Genomic DNA, 23,239 nt, shown 5'->3' on the forward strand with positions numbered 1-23,239 from the left:
ATCATCAACACTTCTAACCCAATCTACATTTGTATAGGCTTTGAGAGTAAGATTTGTTCCCCTTGGATGCCACAAGCCATAATCTTTGGTTCCCTGTAGATATCTAAATATTCTTTTGGTCACATTCACATTAGAGTCCTTTGGGCTTGATTGAAATCTTCCCACCATATTCCTTGCATGATATCTAGTATTAATGTTGTTAAATAAAAAAGCATGTCAATCATGGACTTCTTCATGGTTTGATTCAATTCCGGAGACTCATCATCCTTATTGAGCTTGCATCCTATTACCATGGGAGTGCTCACAGGTGCACAACTTTCCATACTAAACTTCTTTAATATTTCTTTAAGGTACTTAGTCTGAGAGATAAATATGCATTTTTCTTATTGATGAACCTGCAAACCAAGAATGAAAGACAACTCCCCCAAAATAGACATTTCAAAGTCATTTTGCATGTTAGTTGCAAAAAATTTTCTCATAGAGTCAACATCACTTCCAAAAATTATGTCATCTACATAGACAAAAATGATTAGCAAGTTATCTTTTTCAGTTTTGATGTAAAGGTTACTATCTATTGCCCCTCTCTTGAAGCCTTGTTGTTGAAGATATTTATCCAATCTAGAATATCATGTCGTAGGCGCCTATTTAAACCATATAGAGCTTTCTTCAACATGCATAGATAATCCTTGCCTTTTGATAGTTGAAATCCTTCTAACTACTCAACATAAACTTCTTCTTGTATTTCTCCATTTAAAAATGTTGATTTTACATCCATTTGATAAACTTTAAACCCCTTAAAGCTTGCAAAATCCAAGAACATCCTTATTGCTTCAAGTTTGGCTATTGGAGCAAATGTTTCTTCGAAGTCCACACCTTCGACCCATGCATATCCTTTACATACAAGTCTTGATTTATTTCTTACTACTTGTCCATATTCATTTATCTTATTTTTGTAAACCCACTTAATTCCAATCAATTTTTTGTCCACACGTCTTGGAACATACTCCCATGTCTCATTCTTCTCAATCTGATCTAGTTCTTCATTCATGGCCTTAACAAAATGTTCATCTTGATTGGTCTGAGTAAACTTTTTAGGTTCCATTAGGGATAACAAAGCTAAGTTATCATGGTTTGATGTGATGACAAGCTTCCTTCTAGTTTAAACTCTTGATTTCTTGTCTCCAAGAATTTGGCTATATAGATGATTCTTTTGGACATACTTGGATGGGATTTTGGAATGTAATGGCTCACCTTCTTCTCTTTTTTCTTCATCATGCTCTTCATTCTAATTTTCTTCTTCCTGTGATTCATGGTAGATAATTTCTTATGGTTGGGTTTGAGGTAAATATATTCTTACATTAATGCATTCAACAACCTTTCGAGTCCTTTTGTTGTAACATTTTTATCCCTTGCTTCGATATCCAAAGAAAATTCCTCCATTAGATCTGGAATCAAATTCCCCTAAATCGTCTTTATTTACCTTAATATGGAATTTGCTTCCAAACATTTTGAGATGATTGATAGTGGTTGGTCTACCTTTCCATATTTTGTAAGGAGTTTCAATATCATTTACCCTTATTTGAGTTTTGTTCAAGATATAGACCATTGTGTAAATTGCTTCTCCCCAAAATCTATCTGGTAATTGAGCTTCGACAAGCATGGTTCTAGCGATCTCTTATACTCTTCGATTTTTTCTTTCAGCCACTCCATTCCGATGTGGAGTTCTTTAGACATTCAATTTTCTTCTAATTCTATGATGTTCACAGAATTTTTTGAATTCATTTGAAGTGAACTCTCCCCTTTGTCCGTTCTCAACCATTTTATTTTTAGAACTATTTCATTTTCAACTAAAGCCTTCAAGTCTTTGAATTTCTCAAAAGCCTTGTATTTTTCTCTAAGGAAGGTAACCCATGTCATTCTTGTATAATCATCAATGAACAACATAAAATACCTTTCACCTTTTAGTGTTTGAGTCCGAGCTGGTCCATAAAGGTCTTTACGGATGAATTCTAGAGCCCTGAATGTAGAATATTCTTTTGTTTTGAAGAAGACCCTGGTTTTTTTTCCTAATTGGCATACCTTACAGATGGCATTATGTGGTTTTGATATCTTCATCATGTCCTTCATGACTAGTGTTTTTGTAACCTTCACTAGATTATCAAAATTGACGTGCCGCTATCTTCTATGCCATAGCTAACTCTACTCCATAAAATATTTTTCTCTTTCTGCTCCATCAATAATGTACACATTGCCCAAAGTTTTGTTAAAATTTTCCACTAGTTTTCCTATATTAGCATTTCTAATTTCACATATCTTGGAATTGACTGCCAAAGATCATACCCTATATCACACATTTGACTGACACTCAAGAGATTATGATTCATTCCTTCCATATACAGAACATTTTTAGCCTTGTTTATTACATTATCTATGTTAATTGTGCCTTTCCCAACCATTCTTACAAATGCATTGTTACCAAGAATTACCTTTCCTCCATCCTCTTCCATTAATTTATATAATTTACTCTAATCTCCTATCATATGTCTTAAAAATCCACTACCAACATACCATTGTTTTTCTTGTTTTGGGGAATATAACATAAGACTACACTCTTCATGCTTCTCTTGTTCCTTGTTCTATATTGCTAGATTACTAAGGGGGCATTCTTCCATTCTTTGGTTTTGAGACCTGTTTAGATTTATTTTGCAATCACACGCTTTGTGCCCATATTTGTTGCATATGTAGCATCAAAGTAATTCAACAAAGAAGAAAACATTTTCTAATACCACTTTCATACATACCTTTATATTTGTTGCTTTTATGGTTCTGCATAAAAAATTTAAGAAATTATTTCCTTCCATAATTTCTTCTTGCATAGGCACTACAATTAACTACTTTGTGACAAAAATTGGTATATGAGTAGGAGTATCCATAAAATAAATCTTGGTACCTGGGTGTTTATTTCCTAATGAAAGGAATAGTTTTTTTGAATCTTCTTTGCCTACTTTTTTTAACGTTCATTTCTTGTTCATAGCTATAATGGTGCCTTTTAGTGAGTTTTCATGGTTGCTATCTTCTCCTTTTTCTGATTGCTTTGAATCTCTCTTACCTTTTTATGAACGAATCAACCCTATTTTGATGAAAGAGGATTCATGACTTTGTTGTCCTTTTAAACTATTATTGAGTGCATTAGTATAGCTAGTGGTTCCCCTGCATCCCCTTTCTATTGTTGTTGAGCTTGATTCTCCCTTGGCGTTCTTTGGGTTTTCACCATAACCAAGACATGCCTTTATTAATGGATATCTCTGACAGTTGAGGATGTGATTTAATGACTTGACGCCTTTTATTTGCCTCAATTATTGATTCAATTGGTCTGAGACCTTTTATAATTCGTTTATTAAGAAGACAAATTCTTCTTCCAACTTCTCATAGTGTCCTTCGTTTTCACTCAACTAATTTGACAAAATATCATTCATTCTTTTGGTTTCTTCTAGTTCAATTTTTAGAAGAATGACTAAATCTACATTGTTATCACTCAGGTTGCTCCCCAAAGTTGTAAGAAATGGAATACGGCCGAGGTAACCACAGACCAATCTTTTAGATACAGATTCTAGCCAATCTGCATCCAGAGAGGGCTCTCTCTGGATGCAGATTGGCTAGAATCTGTATCTAAAATATTGGTCTGTGGTTACCTCGGTTGTATTCCCTTTCTTACAACTTTGGGGAACAACCTGAGTGATAACATACATCACATCATTTATCCCTATATTTTTGTAGTTGTTGTTCCAATTGATCAACCCTTTTTTCTTAGTGGTCTTAACTCTTCCAAGTCACTTATGAGTTCTCCTTCAAAATCCCCTTTCTCTTCAATCTCTTCTTCAACATTTTGATCATTCATGGCTATGAATAAGATTTATCCTCTCTCATTATCAAACATGCATTCATCACTTTCACAATCACAATCTTCTTTGGAGTACAAAATTTCCCTTTTGATATATCTTCTTCTTTTATGATTATGAGATATGATTTTTTTTTTATCATCACTATCATTTGATTTTGCATAAGGACATTTCGATGCATAGTGATCTATTTTACAACACGCAAAACACTTGAATGAAATCCAATTACCTTTGAACTTTCCTGCTCCATTTTTATGCTTCTGACAAATTGAGCGTCTTCATTTGATTCATGACTAGAGTCTTCATGGATCTTTTGCTTGTTTGGTTCTTTAGCTGCTTTAAATGAGATTTCTCTTGATCTTGACTTCTTCTTCTTAGTTCTCAGTTTGTATGCAGTGATAGTTCCATGAAGAGTGTCCATATTCATATTTTAAAGGTATGATAACTCCTTAATAGTTGAATTTTTTTATTAAACCTTGAGGGAAGGGATTGTAACATTTTGTGAACGAATTCAAATTCCTTAGTTGTCTCACCAAGTCCTCCAATAGTGTTTACTATCCCATCTACACAAAGAAATAATGTTGCATCATTCTCATCTTCATCCATCTTGAGACACTCAAATTGAGTTCTATAAGTTTGTAGCTTAGCCTTCTTTACTTTGTCATCTCCTTCATAATTTCTTTAAAGCTTCTCCCAAAGTTCATTGGTTTATTGGAAATGCATCACCTAAACAAATTCTATGTTTGATATTACACTTAATATGGCCTTTTTTAACCATTACATTATCTGTATAGAAAACTTTACCTTTTGCATCAATTGGAGTAGTTGCAGGTACCTGGTAACCACTTTCAAGATCCATCCAGACATCAATGCCTAGAGACAAGATGTAGCTACTCATTATTATTTTCCAAAAGGCATAATTCAATCCATCAAACAATGGATCCTTGGTTGAAGTAGATCCCCTATGATTGGCCATGTTCCTTTTTTATCTAGCTTTCAATGATTAATTGTTCCCGAAGGAACTTGGCTCTAATACCAATTGTTGGAAATATAATTATACTAAGAGGGGTCAGGGGTGAATCGATATAATGGCCAATTTTGCCCACTCAAAACACTTTAATGCACATATAATATCAATCACATCACAATATATATATATATATATATATATATATATATATATATATATATATATATATATATATATTTGACTGAATCTTCTTTTATTATTGAATGATCTTGCAAGCACCAACCCCCTGAGTAAAACAAGAACCAACCTAAAATGCTTAACTTAAAATCCTTTGTTTATGTCTTTAACTCTATTTGTGGTGATCTTTTGTTCTGCACATTACTCTGTATTTTGTATCTTCAACTTAGCTTCATCCATAGTACTTGTATGTTGCTCATAGATTTCACAACATTTTGTTGCACTTGGATTGAACAACTTTTCATGCCTTCTTTGTCTTTATCCTCAAACCTCTTCCACGATCACACTTCCTCCACAAACTTCATTCCATAGACTTATTTCACACTTTTTACACAACAAAAAGATGATTATGTACAAGAAAAAACACTTATCTCTTACCACACAATCCATACTCATGATGGGCCTCCCAAATAGGTACAGTTGAAGGCCCATCTGACCATCCTTTAGCACATTTTAAATTCTCTTTTTGCATTTGATAATATATTTTTCAAGCTATAATGCATTCTTAGAAAGGTTAAGGAATATTTTCCATATCATATAGCCTAATGCATTGAATGTGGAATATAAAGAGGATTTATTGTGCAGAACACGTTGGAGACCAGCAGGAGAAGATTTAGGAGGCTTGTTCCTTTCATCATCCCATCAACAACTTAGTTGAATCATGGGAAGTTATTACCCCTCAGTGTCTGTCAATACACTAGGAGAACAAATCCACTTTTGTAGGAGTTTCCGAGGGAAGCAACCCTACCTTCAAGGAGACTACCCCTCACTCACTTTTGTATAAACAAACCTAATAGGTTAGTAAGATTTGAATTATGGAGGAAATATAATGATTATTGGAGTAGGAGACTTCTGCTCGTTATTTCCATTAACATGTTACATATTTGAAAAAAAAATAGATTAATGAAAAGCATCATTTTGCTTCCAGTCTAATTTTTCTTTAAGGGATTTGAGTTCCTTGGTTAGGGCCCAATCAAAGCACTCAAGCCCCTTATTTTGTACATTTATTTATTCCTTTCTTTTGCATGCACTTAGGCTAGTCATGTTTCTTTCTTCAAATTTGGTTTATAAGAAAATCATTGTCTCTGCAGGTTAGTGAGTGAGCTCCTTTGGGAAGTTGGGTTATGTACCCTGTATGGACAAGCACCAAAAACAATTTCTCTTTTATGCAATAGTTAGAATATGTTCCAAATTCAACTCATCCTTTCACATGCATTTTTCTTTCTACAATTCGTATTTTAACAATCAAGTATTCACTTTGCCTTTATTAGTTGAAAAATTATTTTGTACGTGAATGAAATATATTGGTTCATAGAGCACAATTTTCAATAACATAATTTTTTATGCATGAGCATCACCTCCTTCGACATCCCACCTTCCATTCCTCCTCGTTTCTACCAACTGTCTACATACTGTAAATTACATCACCAAGTTATATGAAGACTTTTAGTTTTGTTTTTCTCCTTGTACAAGTTAATCTACTAAGTACATTTGGGCTTGGCAAGGTATATTGTACCCTTCCACAACCTCATATCAACTTCTTCCACCTTAGACCGCTCCTAGAACCTTTAGATTTCTCTCAGATGCAATCATGTAGCAAAATGGGGCATCCTATAGCAATCTTGTAACATTACACAAAATTCTTCAGAACGTGCCTAAAATTGCATCTAAAGCTTATTTTTTTCTTCTCAACGCTCTACAATGTCATGTAAGCCTTGAAAATGAAGTTTAGAAAATCAAATACCTTCCTTTCATCGATGTAGTTTCAATTCTGCAACTAGGGTATATTGTTTTGTTTATCCGTTAAGTAGCATAAAAGTTGTTTACCTTTATCACTTATAAGTATTTGATTGTTATTTGCAAGTAGAATATAATTTACTTTGATTGCAACAACACATATTTATTTTCCTGCAAGATAGATTAGATTCACTTTCATGGAATTTACTTTCATGCAACTAGCTTAGGGTTACTTTCTTGCTATTTACCTTCTGCAAAATAAAGTATGATTTCCTTTCCAGGATTTCCTTCCATCTAAGTAGATCAATGTTTCTTTCATGTAGTAGGACAGGTAATTCTTTAATTATCTATTTTATTACAAAGATAATTTCAGTAGTTTTCCATTTTGGAATTTTTCAAAATGGTCTCTACACATTCCAGTTCAATTCATTACTTCATAGCAGCTTAGGTAGAATCTTACTTACTATACATATAGCACTGTCACCTCTTAAGTTTGTATGAACTCTGGATTGATAAATTAAAGTTGGTAGCCCTGGGAGTTGCATAATTCTTGTTGTAACACCGAGACTCATTAGCTCACCCTCAAAAATTTATGGATAATTTATACTGGACTAGATTAACAATTTCATGGAAAGACTGACATGTAATCCAAATTAGCGAAATATTTCCTTCTAGAGATTTGGTTCATATGACTCCGAAAAAAACCCATTCCCTTGGCTCCTCGGGTGATTATCATTGCATTCAAGAAACCATATCATATGACCAAGTGTGAGACACCAACTTCTAATGCACACCAATTTATTTGATTAAGGTTGATGATGTAAACACCATTTCAGGGTCCCCTTCATGTCTAAGCTTTAATGAAGGGGGGTCCACAATTTTTTGTATATATGACTTAACTCACCCCCGCCTTTTCCAAGCATGCCAAGAAATCCTATAAGTTGATCATACCAACAACATAGACAACACTTTGGATCCCCCCTGCCTTTCTAATCTTTAATGAAAGGGAGGGGTCCACAATTTTTCACTTGACGCCCATAGGGCTTAACGTTCAAATTCTCCATTTTTCGTCCAATGCTTGTGCAATGAGTTAATCCCAACTCAAATTCCATATCATTTGTGCCAACCAACTGAGAACTGTAACATCATCTACCACACCATCTCTCTACCACTAGTCATTCCATGTGATCTCCACATCACTCAGATATCACTCAAAAAAGGGCCACTTGGCCACCCAAAAATACAAAATATGCCTACCACATGTCCTCACCTCAAGTTCCACATCATCACCTCTTGCCACTTAGTGCCACCTGTACTTCCACTTCATACTGGAGTCCACCTGGTGTTGGGAAATGGGAAATATAATATCGGACAACTTTATAAGGCATTGCCTTGTTTCTCTCCTAGAGGCCCGGATGCCTCAATGATCTCGAAGAGGATTTATTTTTCTCTAAGGAATCGTTGTGTTGCTCCCCTAGAGGCCCAAATGCCTCAATGATCTTGAAGAGAATTGATTTTTCCAAGGCCTAGATTCATACAACTAATCAGGTATCTTGAAGTGGCATCATTAATCCAATCACATGTTGGTCATTGATGAGAATAAATATCAATCAGAGAATTATCCTAAATAATAACCAATTCAGAATGTTGATTTCTTTGTTGTAGTTCATTGTTGGAGTTGTGATTTGAGCTAGAGAAACTCGATTTTGTCCTATGAATTTTGTAAATAGGTTCAAATATTTATGAGAGTGGATTTACTAAAATTAACCAAGACCTCAACAATAGAGAGTATCAAAGTATTCAGTAATTCTAATACTTCACCAGTTTTGGCCATTTTCCCAAGCTCAACAAATGAAGGGTGTCGACCTCTATATAAAATGCACTTGTTTACAATGTTATTTAACTGATAAACTTACAAAAGAACTATTTACATGTAACCAATAGTTTTGATTATGGAAACAAATATATATACACAAGTATTCCTCACCTTGGTGATTTTATTTAACACACCATGTCCAATGTAGTCTCATGAATTTGAGAAACTATAGGAACAAAATCCCCAAACCCTCATGAAACGAAAATATTACTCTTTCTTTTTCTTTAAGTTTGAAAGAACATTAATTCCTTTGAATGTTCCATGGACAAAAAAAATCTACTCTAATTAACAAAGCGAGTTTCCCCAAATCAATGCTATGATAGAAGAAGTTATGCTCCACAACTTAATTATCTTCACTAGTTTCTCATCCAATGCTAAGGACGCTTCTCCTTGGCAATTATTTATTTCCTATAAACCTACATACCTGACACATAAACAAGTCCACCAACAACCAATTTTTCCTAATTATGCATTAACATTGGTTTGGAATGGAGCTAAGGCCTTGATGATTTTTTCTCTCATAATGTACAAGTGGTAAGAAACAATTATTGTAGCTCAAACAAATGGAGCTACCCATAAAATCTAGTGTTCATCACAGGATTATCTATGGCCATATATCACTATTTCAATGTTACTTAGGATTTTTTTTTAATTGTTCCATATCCATCACACTCAGGATTCACGAGTTGTGAATGAAGAGAAGAAACCATTTCTTCCATTGTGCCACTTTTCCAAGGGTGGTTTTATTAGTAACTTGCTTGGCTTTGTCTCTAGATTAGAAAGACACAATGATACTAAGGAGAGTCACAAAGATGAAGAAGGAATTAAGTAATCTCATGAATTTTATTACAGATAAGTATGAATGTAGGATTTGTATCCTCGATTGTATTTCCAACGCACCCATTACTCTCAACGATATCCATTTAAGGAAACATGCCAACAATAGAAACGAGGGAATTCTTATAACATTGTTGTCACAAAGGCTCAATGGCATTGTCATGCCCTAGGATTTTCTCTTCCCAATCTCATCTAGGATCATGAGGGATCCCATCATTGTGGCTATCCGATACACATACAACAGATAATTTATTGAGGCTTGACTACAAAAATGGAATTGGGCGTGCCCAAAAAAGAAGCAAGCGCTACCGCACTTGATCCTCACACCAAAATACCTCCTCCAAAGTATAATAAAACAATGGGATTAATTTTTTTGCTTCCATTTTAGAGAGTTTCCAATTACATTGTCATTACATAGCCACTAACATTTATTCTCATGGGTGATCAATCATACATTGTGTTGTCACACCTTTTGAATACATGATAAAAATTTGTAGAACTGATTTTTTATGACACGAAATCCTCGATATTAGCTTGCATTCAATGATATGAACTTTGTAAAATCAATGTCTTATCTCCCTTGTATATTTCTTAGTTCTTCCAAATAATTTTTTAAAGGTTTTATAGGATTTAAAGAGAGATTTGATATCGTTTTGTGCCAAAAATTTTGAAATATGATTTGTGGTGCCCTAGATGTAGGGACATGAAACAAGAGCTAGGGGTGGGGAAGAGTAAGGAAATGTTTTATATTTAGAATTTTGAGCTAAGAACAAGGAATTATTGATTTGGGAGATGTATATCTATCTTAAAGAAAGGAGCAAAGATTTATATGGATTGAGAAACAAGAGTTTTAGAAATGACAATCTTTTTAGCAAGGTGTTGGTGAGAAAGTGTATGATGGCAATGATCATTGTGAGTCTTTATCCTATACATTTGGTGTGTAAGGGTGTGATTGGATAGATGAGAAATAAGAACATCAAAGAAGGGAAGAGAGTTGTCCTTTTGGGTTCACATAGTGAATTGGATATGGGGGGGGGACATTGTTAATTTTAGGTATGTTCTATGCTTAGAGCAATTTATTTCAATTTTCACAGTTAGCTCAATATCTTTTCCAGATTAGCAATCACATCAGCATTAAAGTAAATTGCAAATAGAACATAAACATAAATCACAGAAGACAAGCCAAGACAAGAGGACACAAGATGTGGCACTAGCCAGGGACAAACCCCAATGTGGGGAAACCCTTGATCAATTCTTCTTATATGTTCTTCAATAGTTCAGCAGAGAGAGAGAGATAGTACATTTACAACAGAAGTCAACACTTTGACTTATCTAGATAAGATCATATATCATCTCTAAGAAGATGATACATGAGATCAATTGAAGACATGTTGCTTCAAATGATTCTCCAAGGACTCCTTCACCTATCGTTGTGCTGCATTTCATCATCATGTTGCACCTCACCGTGCTGCACCATGCCGCACCCATCATCACTACGCTGCATCTCATCACACTTCATTAATCATGACTGTACCCATCATTGTATTGCATTATGTGCCATTACTGCACCATGTTGCAATACTGACCTATGTGTTGGCCTCATCTTGCTTGCTTGTTGTCCCTTTCTTACTTGTTGTCCCTAGCATGCTTGTTGTCCTTAGCATGCTTAATGTTGCATGCTAGTTGTCCCTTGCATACTAGCTATAACATTCCATGCTTGGTGTATTTGCTGCTAAGTACCATCCAAATATCCCAATGTTAGTTAGTTGTCCCTTACATACTGTTTTCCTTCAGAGACAGATGCTCTTGATGTTCCGGCAGTTTCAGATGTTTCTGGTAGCTCTGACAGTTCCCAGCAGTTCTGGCAATTCCAACTATTCCCGGCAGATCCATCAATTCTGATTGTTCCCGATAGTTCCGGCTTCTGCCCTCTACGTCAGCTTTCCCTCTTGTTCTGGCAGTTCCGGAAATTCCGATTGTTCCCGATAGTTCTGGCAATTCTGGCTATTCCTGGCAGTTCCGGTAGTTCTGGCTTTTCCTGGTAGTTCTGGCAGTTTCGGCTTCTGCCCTCTGTGTCAGCTTTCCCGGTTGTTCGGGTAGTTCCGGCTATTCCCAGCAGTTCCAGTTTTTCCCGGCAGTTTCGGCTATTCCCGACAGTTCCGGAAGTTCTAGCTATTCCCGACAGTTTTGGCTTTTCCCGGTAGTTCTAACTATTCCTGACAGTTCCGACAATTCCAGCTTTTCCCAATAGTTCCGGCTTTTGCCCTCTACATTAGGGCAGCATTATCCCTTAGGATATCTCCTCCTACTAAAACCCAAATACAAGTAGAGAGGAAGAGATCCCAAGTGTTTTGTTGAAATGACTTGAAGGCCACCTCTATTTATACGAAAATGTTGAGCACAAGTGGGGTTTATTTGGTTGTTGGCCAACCTTGACTAATTGTCCCATAACACAAATAAATTCATATCTCCATGAATACTTATCGGAATCGGATGATCTTTAGATCAATCCTACACCTCTTGATGAGAGGGATCCAAGAAAAATATCAGCTTCCATTAATAAGATGACCCACATGGATTTTGGCCCTAGTTTTCAATTTTAACACTCCCTCTCAACTAGGGAGAACTCTATCCACTGATCCATATATCCGACTGTACTATCTCTGCCATCAGTGCCCTGAACTGCTCTGCTCTTCTCTGCTGAATCATGAAGAAGAAGAATTCATCGAGAATGTCTCATACCATTCTCTACTGACCCGAATTCATCTGAAGAGAGTGTGTCACATCACTCTTACTGGCCCAAAGTCAGTTTTATTGATCCAAGATCAATATCACAAGAGAGTGTCTCAAACCACTCATACTGATCCTAGATCAATGGAGTTCATCCTAACATAGGGAGTATGGTAGATACATTCATGCGTCCATTGATAGTACTAATATGGTCCCTAACCCCATTTCCCTGCTCATTGATCAGATGAGAGCTACTTCCCGTGAGTCCCACACTGCATGGGTAGGATGCCTCGACAGGAGAACTAATCATCCTGCCCCATAGTTTCCACAGGAGAATTAATCATCCTGGCCCACAGGAGAACTAATCATCCTGTTTCATAGTTGCCACGGGAGAACTAATCGTCCTATTCCATAGTTTCCATGGGAGAACTAATCATCCTGACCCACAGGAGAACTAATCATCCTGTTCCACAGTTGTCACTGGAGAACTAATCATCTCGACCCACAAGAGAACTAATCATCCTGTTCCACAGTTGCCACAGGAGAACTAATCATCCTGGCCCACAAGAGAACTAATCATCTTGTTCCACAGTCGCCACGGGGTATCACAGGGGAAGGTTGAACCTGTCATCTTGTACATAGCGCACCACCAGGGGAGGGTGAGTCGTCCTGTGGTTATATTTTGCTCTAGTAAGTACCCCAAGCCCCCCAGAGCTCCCAGAGCTCAATGCATGCAACATGCACGACCCTTATAAGAAGGTCTCTCAACGACTCCAAGTCATTCAGGAAAGTCATAGATTTAACCTTTCCCCGGGGTTTTGACAAAATGTCTGTGACTTGTACATCAGTCTCAATGCAATGGAGCCTCCTCGCTCATCGACCTACCATATCCTAGATAAGGCAGTATCTAATGTCTATCTGCTAGAGCAATCATCAAATACGGGATTCCTCAATAATCGAAACCCCACTCTGGTTGTCACAGAGAATCATGGTAGTATTCATCATGTGTACAAACAACTCACTTAAGAGCTTCTGCAACCATGCTCCTTCACACGAGATCATACTCGTAGCTATGTATTCGGTCTCGAAAATGCTTATAGCAACCGACTTTTGCTTCCTACTCATCCATGATATCGAAGCAGAATCCAAAGAGAACTAGCACTGAGAAGTGCTCTAGTGATCCTCCACACTGCTTGCCCAGCCAACATTCAAATAATCATGCAGTTTCATATTTCTGGCAGTGTATCTCAATCCATGAGAGATTGTGCCCCAAAGATATCTTAGAAGATTCTTGGCACCAATCCAGTGAGGCTCAACCAAATATGAGCTCACCATGCTAACTACAAAACATATGTTCGGACAAAAGTTCACCAAGAACATCAACACGAATGAGTTTATGAAACTCAGAGGCATTTCCCAAATCTGGTCCGACATCACTACCATATAACTTCTGAAAGTTAAGATCCTTGAGTTAGTCACAAGCTTTTAGTTTGTCATTCCACATTCGGAATCCAACTCCCTCTTACTTCTGCAAATGAGAGGGTCTACACCTGTTAAAAATGGGTCATCCTCATAAGGTGTTGGTATGAGAGGTCTATCATCCACAACATTCAAACAATGGTTTGGATCAGCTTCACTCTTAGTGAATCATAGCTTCATTTGACAGCTATCAATCCTCTCATACTACATCCGGGGAGTTTTGCTTCAAGTCATAGAGGGTTTTCTTCCACCTGCATACGTGAGATTCTTGATCATCAATCTCAAACCCCTTGGCTTGTTCCAAACCTGTGGACCTGCTACATGAGGGGAATGGTCCCATTGTAAGATTTTCCTTCGGTACATCTCAGACATGTACTTTCATGCTCTTTTTGAATTCAGTCATCCCTGTCACCATCTGACTCACAGACCTCTGGTGTTATGTGTCAATGGAGATGGTCCCCAGTGGACTTCCTGCAACTTGATACAACCTTGAACTCAAAAACATCTTTCAAAAATCTATTTTCAAACACGTACCTTTCCATTGATGAGTGCCACCTCATAACCTTTGACTTCCATTGCTGAAATGGACACCAGGTTCTTCTTCCGATCAAGTACATAAAAGAGATTTTGTAAATGAATCGAGTTACCCTCATTCAATTGAGGGGTAACATTCCCTACACCCTTTCCGAGATAGGTGGCATCGAATCCAAGTATAATCCCACGATTGTTTCCATCTCTACCAAATTAGAAAGTACACCCTTCTATCCGATGAAGTGCCTTGAAGCACTACAATCAATAAGCCAGATTCCCAAAGAATCTGAAGGAGAGGGCCAATACAAGATAACGCTTCTTTATCTTATCAAAAACAACATTTGATTCTTCATACCTGGGGTTCCTTGATTTCTTTGAAGAGTTTGCCATTTCCTTGATGACCTGCATTACCTGTCATTACTTTGATCATTGAAGATGTCCCTGGAATGATTGTTATCTTCATCAAGAGATTTGTATCTGCCATTCAGACACTCCTTCGCATAATGACCAAACTTATTGCAACCAAGGCATTTGCCTTTCCTTCCACCCTTAGATTCGGACTTCCCATTGAAGTGATCTTTAGGTAGGCCATCAAAAACTTCTGTTGTGCCATTCTGATAATATTCTCTGCTTCAACTTCACCCTTGGTGAATTTGAAGAGGGATGAGGAATCCACTGATCCTTTTATCCTTTCCCCACTGTCTTTAGTGATTGCTCTTTCACTCTTGCTTGGTCATTGTCTTCACCTCAGCTCTGATACCATGTTAATTTTAGGTATGTTCTATGCTTAGAGCAATTTATGTCAATTTTCACAATTAGCTCAATATCTTTTCCATATTAGCAATCACATCAGCATTAAAGTAAATTGCAGATAGAACATAAACATAAATCGCAGAAGACAAGCCAAGACAAGAGGACACAAGATGTGGTGCTAGCTAGGGACAAACCCCAATGTGGTGAAACCCTTGATCAATTCTTCTTATATGTTCTTCTATAGTTCAGCACAGAGAGAGGGAGGGTGAAGGTCAATAGAGGACAATTTATAACCCTTGAAAGATAGGAAATAAAAGAGTGTTTTTTAGGGGAATACGAGGAATGTTGACAGAGTTAGAGCCAAAGATTTGATGAGAGGGATAATAGTTTGGAAATCCAATAAGATCCAAAGTTTCATTAACTAAATTAGAGATGTCATGAGGAAATAAAGGCCAAATTAGAGCTACTACTAGAATTGTTATTATAAGTTTTAAAATTGTCAAATGTATCAATATCGATAATATTAAAATATCTAAGATATTTAACTATGCGTAACTATAGGTGGCCATGTTAGAATATGGATGACCATGTTGATTGATGCTTTATCAATGTGCACATTTGACTATGTTTTATCATGGTTGAATATGGGCGACAATGTTTAATGATGCTTCACTATTATTGATTACAATTGACTTGAATTGGTCATGGTAAATGTTGGAAACACAATCCTCATGGATTATGTGAACTTGTCATATTCACTTGAGAAGGAATATGAAGATCCTTAAAGGATAATGAATAGGTGGTGGGATTCCAAAGGATCTCGTAGAAGATGAATCCAAGGGCCAAAGAAACATATTAGTATGTGTATCATTTGAATAATAAAGCATCTCAAGTTTATCCAAATTGCCTTTTGCAATATTGTGAGTCTAACAATGGTATCAAAACCACTAGTTTTGTCACCATCAAATTTGTGAACCATAAGTTTTGTGGTCCTCCTCTCTATGTTGGGCACTCTAGAAACTTGTGCGGCCTTTCCATTCCCGTGAGAAACATCCCCATTCCCATTTCATCTACTTAGTTTGTTATTCCTCCCATATTTATTGAACTAGAAATCCTCGATGCTAGACTTTGGTAGCTCTCTTTTCTAGACTTCATTATTGATCCCCATTGCTTGCAAGGATTAGTTGCCTCTCAGGATAATCGAGTGAGCACCATCACTTTTGTTGGAGTCCTAACCATATTCCTTATCACTAATAACTTCTTCACATTGCCACCTTTATCTCTTTGCATATCATCTCCATTCAACAATTATGGTTGCCTTGAGAGCCATTTTTCCAATTCTAAGAGCACCTTCAAGAAGGGGGACACAACCAACCATATTTTTTTGGTGAGTCATATCAATCACCATGCCCTAGCTTTGTGCTTGTGGGAGAAATCGAGGAATATCCCATAAGAAAAGCTTCATCGTAGTGACCTTGCCCTGGTAATCGATTGTTGAGAAGCTCATTGGCAATAAGGAAATGAACACCCTGTTGCTCAAAGCCATGATATTCATGCACATTCAAAATGTCATTAATTCTTCTTGTGGATAAATATGACCACATGCTAGGCCAAAGGGTCTATTGAATTCCCTACTTCTATAAAAAAACATACATAGGCTAAAGTGGTAAATCCTTGAAAGCTTGTTTCAAAAAAAATATAGTTGACACCTTCCACAATAGCATTTGCATATCTATCATTAATGAACATTCTTATAATTTTAAATATCTTGTTTTTTTTACCAAACCAAAATATTTTCTTCAACTCTCTATCACTCTAATATCATTCTTAATAATTTTAATCGCAAAAAGCTAAAATTGGAAAATTGTTAGTCATCATCTTTTATCAATAACCATTTTTCTCCTCCTTTAATTATTTGGTTTTATTTCTACTTAGTTTCTATCCCTAATCACTCATTCTTATTCCCTATTTTAACTTCGAGTTCAACTTTAATCATTAATAACTTTTATTATTACTATTTTAAACTATTGAAAATTTTGTGTAACAATTAGTCATTTTTATTATTTTCTAATAATTAATTTATTATTATATCATTTTTTTCCAAACAACTCTTTATCTTTTCGATCATAATTCACACCTACGGTTTTGAATATCTATCTCTTCACCTTTTTTTTAATCAACTCTTTATCTTTTCAATCATATTTCACACCTAGCATTTTGTATATCTATCTCTACACCTTTTTTTTTAATGAACTTTTTATCTTTTCAATCATAATTCGCACCTAGCATTTTGAATATCTATCCCTACACTTTTTTTATCACTGCAATTTTATTTATTTTTGTGATAAATGTACCATCTACCTAAAACTTTGAATATATTAAAACGTCACACATAATTTATATTTTAAAAGTTTTTTATTATCATCACCATATTTCTAAGTAATTATAAATAATTGAATATTAAAAAGAAAATATTCTACAATTCAATATGAGGGGATGTGTAAGTCCGTCCACCCACCAAGTTGACATGTGCTCCTTTAAAATAAAAATAAATCATACTCTAAACATAAAAAAAATATTGGCTATAATTAAAAAAAAAAAGAATATGTTGTAATGTAGGCTATAATTAAAAAAAATGAATATGTTGTAAAGTAATTAGAAGTAAAAAAAATAGTCTTTGCACTTTAAAAAAGTTTGTACGTGAAGAAATTTGATCCCTCTCAACTCATGTTAGATCCGTACTTGAGATGGATCTATGCTGGTTTTAATAATTAGAGAAATATTAATTGTGAATATAGATTTTAAAATTATGATATACTATCTATATATATCACGATTATGGGTTGGAATACGTTTTAAAATTGCTTTTATTTGGTTAAGAGTTTCCCTACTTGTTTTGTTTTCTTTGAGATGTAATGAAATAGGTTAATAACCCAATACTTAAAAGTATATGACAAGAGTGAAAACCTACCTCTTACTCACCACTAACTAGAAGTAATTCCAAATAACATGACTCTATTATCGATAATAACTAATAATAATTTTATTAATAATAATGGTCACACTGCTTGAGAACCCAAGTTTTATATATAGAGGCTGGGGCAGTGTTGGGGAGCAGTTGCTCGACAACCAAATTATAATAATTTTCCCACTGTTTTATATATATATAGAGGCTGCGGGAGTGTTAGGAGCAGTTGCACGAAGGCAAAGGTAGTGTTGGAGGAGACTATAAAGACCGTAGGATGAATGTAATAGGGAATTTCAATTTCAATTTCAACCGCTTAAGATGTAAGCTGACTAAAACAAGACTCTGAACCGGAGGCCGTGCACTAGATTATCATTGAAGTGCATTGGATAGAGAGTACTCTGATATTGCCGCCATTGGACCCAACCTACACCCATCGACATCTTCATACACACCTAATAGTCAGCCCATTGATTACTGACCCATCCTGTACAGATATAACAGGGCAGTCGTCGGTCAGTCGGGACTTCTATCTCAGAACGCTTCTTCCCTCTGCATCCATTTCTGGAATTGAGCATGGATCCTTTCACAAGTAAACTTGGGGACAAACTTCTGGACAAAGCAATCGACGAGATGATAGGAGTAGTTAACATCATCGTTTCCAGCAAAACATCGGCTAAAGAACTGAAGGACAAGCTGTTGTCGCTAAAGCCTACCATTGATGAAATTATTAAGGTACACAATCCGGACTCAGATGCATTAGTTAGACCATACAAAAAATTTCAGGCCGACCTGCAACAAGGCCTTGATCTTGTTGGAATCTTAGAGAATTTACACACCTATGATATCTTCAGAAAGTACCGATATGGAAAGAGAGTTCAAAAGTTTCAACAGAAGGTCTCCGAATTCATTCAAAATCATGGCCCGCCCGATGTTAATCTTAATCTGAAAAAAATAGATGCAGATTTAAGGCCGGAACGACTAATTGCGATCGTGAAGGCCGCAATGACTAATGATCCTAATTCCAATGCTATCATGCTTGGGCAAATCGACGCAACTCCGGGATTTCAAAACCCCAATCAGGTATTTCAAAACCCCAGTGACCATGGGATGCACAAAGTTGTTGACCAGTCCGTCAGCTGCACCTACCAAGTCCAGGAGATAAACGAATTTCTAGTAGGTTTGAAAAATCCAGTCAATGCTGTCAAAAAATTTCTATTGCAGGATGGTGTTAATATCGTTGGAGTAACAGGGATGGGTGGGAGCGGCAAAACCACTCTTGCATTCGCCCTTTGCAACGACCCCCAAGTCAAAGGTCACAACCACATTTCAATTCCTATTATATTTGTCGTGCAAACTTCAATTTTATGTTCTCATCATGACCTTTACAGTTTATTCTCTCTGATTTTCAGATTTCTTCAATAGAAACGTAATTTTCATTACCGTTTCAAAGCTTCCAAATGTGACCAGCCTTTTGGAGATTTTAGAGACTATGTGGGATAAGGTAATTGGTGGTCAAAGGCCTAAATTCCGGAACATACAGGATGCACGGATCCAACTGCAGTATAAGCTTACAGAAAGAAGATATCGGCGAACTCTGATGGTTTTGGACGATGTTTGGTTTGCATCACATCTGGAAGCCTTGCTGTTTGAAGCTGAAGGATACAAAACAGTTGTCACAACCAGAGAGAATTCCCCTGTTCTAAACAGAAATGACGCTCGTCTTTACAATATGCCTATGTTGGAGGTCAATGATGCCCTGCCACTTTTCTACTTCTGGGCCTTTGGTCAACCTTCCATCCCAGCAACAGAAGAAGAGGATCTTGTTAAACAGGTATGAATTAGACATGGCATTCATAATCTCATGTATCATAATTATCCTAACGCATGTTAGAGAGATACTAATTTTGCAATCAATATCCAAAAATTTGCAACATAACAATAATGGCTCGATAAAACTCCAGCAGAAGTTTGCAACTCAGGGATTTATGCAGAAAATGTTTAACTGGTACTAGATCTGTAGGTTGCAGCAGAATGTAAGGGTTTGCCTCTTGCCCTCAAGGTAATTGGAAGTTGTTTGGGCAATGAGCCCCTGCCGTCTTGGAAAAGTGCCAAGAATAAGCTCTCAAGGGCAGAATCTATATCACAGTATTACAAAGATAATGTTCTTGATCGCTTGCAAATGAGTATAGATATCCTTGATGATGAACCAAGGCAATGCTTTTTGGACTTGGGGGCATTTCCCGAAGGTAGAAAGTTCAGTGTAGACTTTTTATTGGACATTTGGGTATATGTTCGAGGGATGGAATGGGAAGATGCTTTCATGGTCTTGTTAGAACTTGCAAAAAGAAATCTCCTAAATCTCACAAGCGATCCAAGGTATGGAATTTGTTTATAGTTCTTTAAATTTGTTAATTGTTTTGTTTGTTTTTATATTGTTGGACTGAATTGGATTGCAGATTCAGCAATATTTTGAAAATTTGATGACCAGAGCTAAATCAAACAGTTAACTTTCCTCACATCGCTCTGATATCAAGATAAAAGACCTCTTCATATTTGTTTTTTCAACTTGAATTTTTTTCTTGTTGCATCCTTCCATGCAACATGAACTTTGCAGAGAAGTCGAAACTTACTAACATATGCTAAAATTTATACAAGAAAGACATTGAAAACTTGATTTTCTTTACATGATTTCTAAAAGAATTAAGAATCAGGAAGTTACGATCAATTAGTTTGTTCGTCTCACACAAGAGATAGAATGGGCTTTTGAATTTTACCATTACTGGTTTGGCTAATACAACTAGAATTTGATGTTTTAGGAGTAGAGCCATCGACTATAGTTGTGCCTCCGAGTTCTGTTTTTCTCAACATGATATAATGAGGGATTTAGCCTTGCGTCTGGCAAGCCAGGATAGTATCATCCAGCGTAAGAGGCTTTTCATGCCTTGCAAGGCGGCTAATATAGAATGGCTAAGGCCACTCACAAATCAGTCATCTGGGGCTCAGTTTATTTCAATTCATACAGGTCAGGCTGTTCCTTACGCTTGCTCTCTCTCTTTCCATGCATAAAGATATTTGTTCAATTCCGTATTTTTCCAAATTTATTTAGGTATTTGTTAAGTATTTTTATCAGCATATTATAACTTTTACATTTTTGATGTGGTATTTCCGGATCCATCACATTAATCGAGTCAGTAAGCCTGGCTCAGCATGACTCAGAAGCCTGGCTCATCATTAAAATGCTTAAAACGTGGACTAAAAATTTTAATGTGATAAATCTGGAAATACCAAATCAAAATTACTCTACTCACAAAAACTTTAACTCTGAAACTCTGAAAATTACTCTGCTCACAAAAACTTTAACTCTGAAACTCTGAAACTTTTACATTGTGGACTAAAAATTCTAATATGATAAATCTAAAAATACCAAATCAAAATTACTCTACTCACAAAAACTTTAACTCTAAAACTTTTACAGTGTGGACTAAAAATTTTAATGTGATAAATCTAGAAATACCAAATCAAAATTACTCTACTCACAAAAACTTTAACTCTAACTCTGAAACTTTCACATTTATGAGATATATAAGTGAAAGCTTTAACTCTGAAACTTTTACATTTATGGGATATATAGGTGCAATGGCAGAGCAAGACTGGTGTCAAATAAAATTTCCTGAGGTGGAAGCTTTAGCTTTATTCTTTGTCGCAAGTAATTACTGCCTGCCAACATTTTTACACAGCATGCCAAAACTGAAGGTTGTTCTTATATACAATTACGGTTCAAAGCGTGCAATACTTCACAGACTGCCAAACTTTCCTTCATTTAATCAGATTAAGTCTGTGCTACTAGAGAGGTTGATTGTGTCTACTCTTTATGACTACTGTAAATCTTGGGAGAGCTTGGAAAAGTTGTATGTATGCCTATGTGAGGGCTTGGGAAATATGTCTCAATGGGACACTGAACAACTTTTAAAGCTTCCGAAGATTGTAGAAATTAACGTTGATCACTGTAGTGATTTGAAGGAATTGCCAGTAAAAATATGCAATTTAACTTCCCTCCAAAGGTTGTCTGTTACTAATTGCCATCTGATACAAAAGTTACCTGATGACTTGAGGATGTTAAATTCACTTAAAGTGTTGAGGCTCTCTGCATGTCCAAGCTTGTCAATGCTTCCACCTTCCATTTGCAGTCTTCAGCAACTAGAATTTCTTGACATTTCACTGTGCGCGTCTTTGAAGGAACTTCCCATGGAATTTCATCAGCTATCAAAGTTAAGGATCCTGGACATGAGGGAGTGCTCTGGACTGAAGAAGCTGCCCAAATCATTAGCCAAACTAAAATCTTTAAGATGTGTAGTCTGTGATGAGGACAACGAAAGACAGTGGCAGTCTATCCAAACCTCGGGCATGCCTAATCTCAAAATTGATCCCGTCAAAGAAAGCTTCAACTTGGACTGGCTCGACGATTGAAAAAGTACATGATACATTCCCTGCCCTCTGCGACACGATTAATCCAATACCAACAGTTTGATGAATATTGGACGATCTGAAAAGAACTAAGCATTGCCTCTAAGCTTGATTTAGAGGCATTATGTTCTTAAAATTTGGCTAATTGATTGATGAGTGGTTTACATAATAATGGTTTTTCTTGTGATACCGTTTCATGTCTGATGTATATTTTTAATTTTCAGTTTTGTTTGATGTTTTGAGAATAAACTAGTTTACATTCATCTAACACTAAATTTATGATGTGTCTAGAGGGATCAAATCTCTGTAGGTGCAAATATTTACTCTCTCGGCCCATAATAGATCTAGATGAATCTGAGGGAAGCAATGCAATATTTTTAGATTATCATTATTATGTATATGTTTGAGATAAACTTCAAATTTCAGATTATATTTTCTTTGCTTGGCATGACCATATCATGCTCTTTTTTAATTTAGTCTATGTTGCTTGCTTTGAATGGTTTGTTTGTTTATGTGTTTGGATTTGGATAGTAATGTTTGTGAATGTTATAGTTGTGTTATTTTTGTATGTGTATGTAATTATCTATTAGTAATTAGTTGGTGATGAAGAAAGGAGAATATCTTGTCAATAGTTTGCAGGAGGATTGATATTGCACATCAATTTTATTTAATTTTAGGTATCACAACTTCTCACAACTAATTAATTCTTAATAGTGTCCCTCTAGGTATTGCTAAATATATATTGAATAGTAGTTTTA

The 23,239-nt window shown here is 36.0% G+C and overlaps 1 protein-coding gene across 1 annotated transcript; it reads left to right on the top strand.

Moving 5' to 3' along the window:
- The first annotated feature begins 18,297 nt into the window (after positions 1–18,297).
- Positions 18,298–22,653, top strand: LOC149143400 (putative disease resistance protein At5g47280). Its single transcript, XM_089448387.1, has 5 exons — positions 18,298–19,329; positions 19,427–19,848; positions 20,038–20,393; positions 20,834–21,039; positions 21,649–22,653. The coding sequence occupies exons 1-5, from the start codon at positions 18,591–18,593 to the stop codon at positions 22,482–22,484; spliced, it is 2,559 nt and encodes an 852-aa protein (XP_089304513.1). The 5' UTR covers positions 18,298–18,590; the 3' UTR covers positions 22,485–22,653.
- The last annotated feature ends 586 nt before the right edge of the window (positions 22,654–23,239 follow it).

This window comes from Pinus tabuliformis, chromosome X (genome assembly GCF_031772625.1).
Source record: "Pinus tabuliformis cultivar Carrire ecotype Pingquan chromosome X, CPIR1, whole genome shotgun sequence".
Lineage (NCBI taxonomy): Eukaryota > Viridiplantae > Streptophyta > Pinopsida > Pinales > Pinaceae > Pinus > Pinus tabuliformis.

Excerpts from the sequence above, each read along its gene's own strand:
- LOC149143400 (XM_089448387.1), top strand. The coding sequence starts at position 18,591 with ATGGATCCTTTCACAAGTAAACTTGGGGACAAACTTCTGGACAAAGCA. Across the intron at positions 20,394-20,833 it reads AATCTCACAAGCGATCCAAG|GAGTAGAGCCATCGACTATA; the intron begins GTATGGAATTTG and ends TTGATGTTTTAG. Across the intron at positions 21,040-21,648 it reads GTTTATTTCAATTCATACAG|GTGCAATGGCAGAGCAAGAC; the intron begins GTCAGGCTGTTC and ends TGGGATATATAG.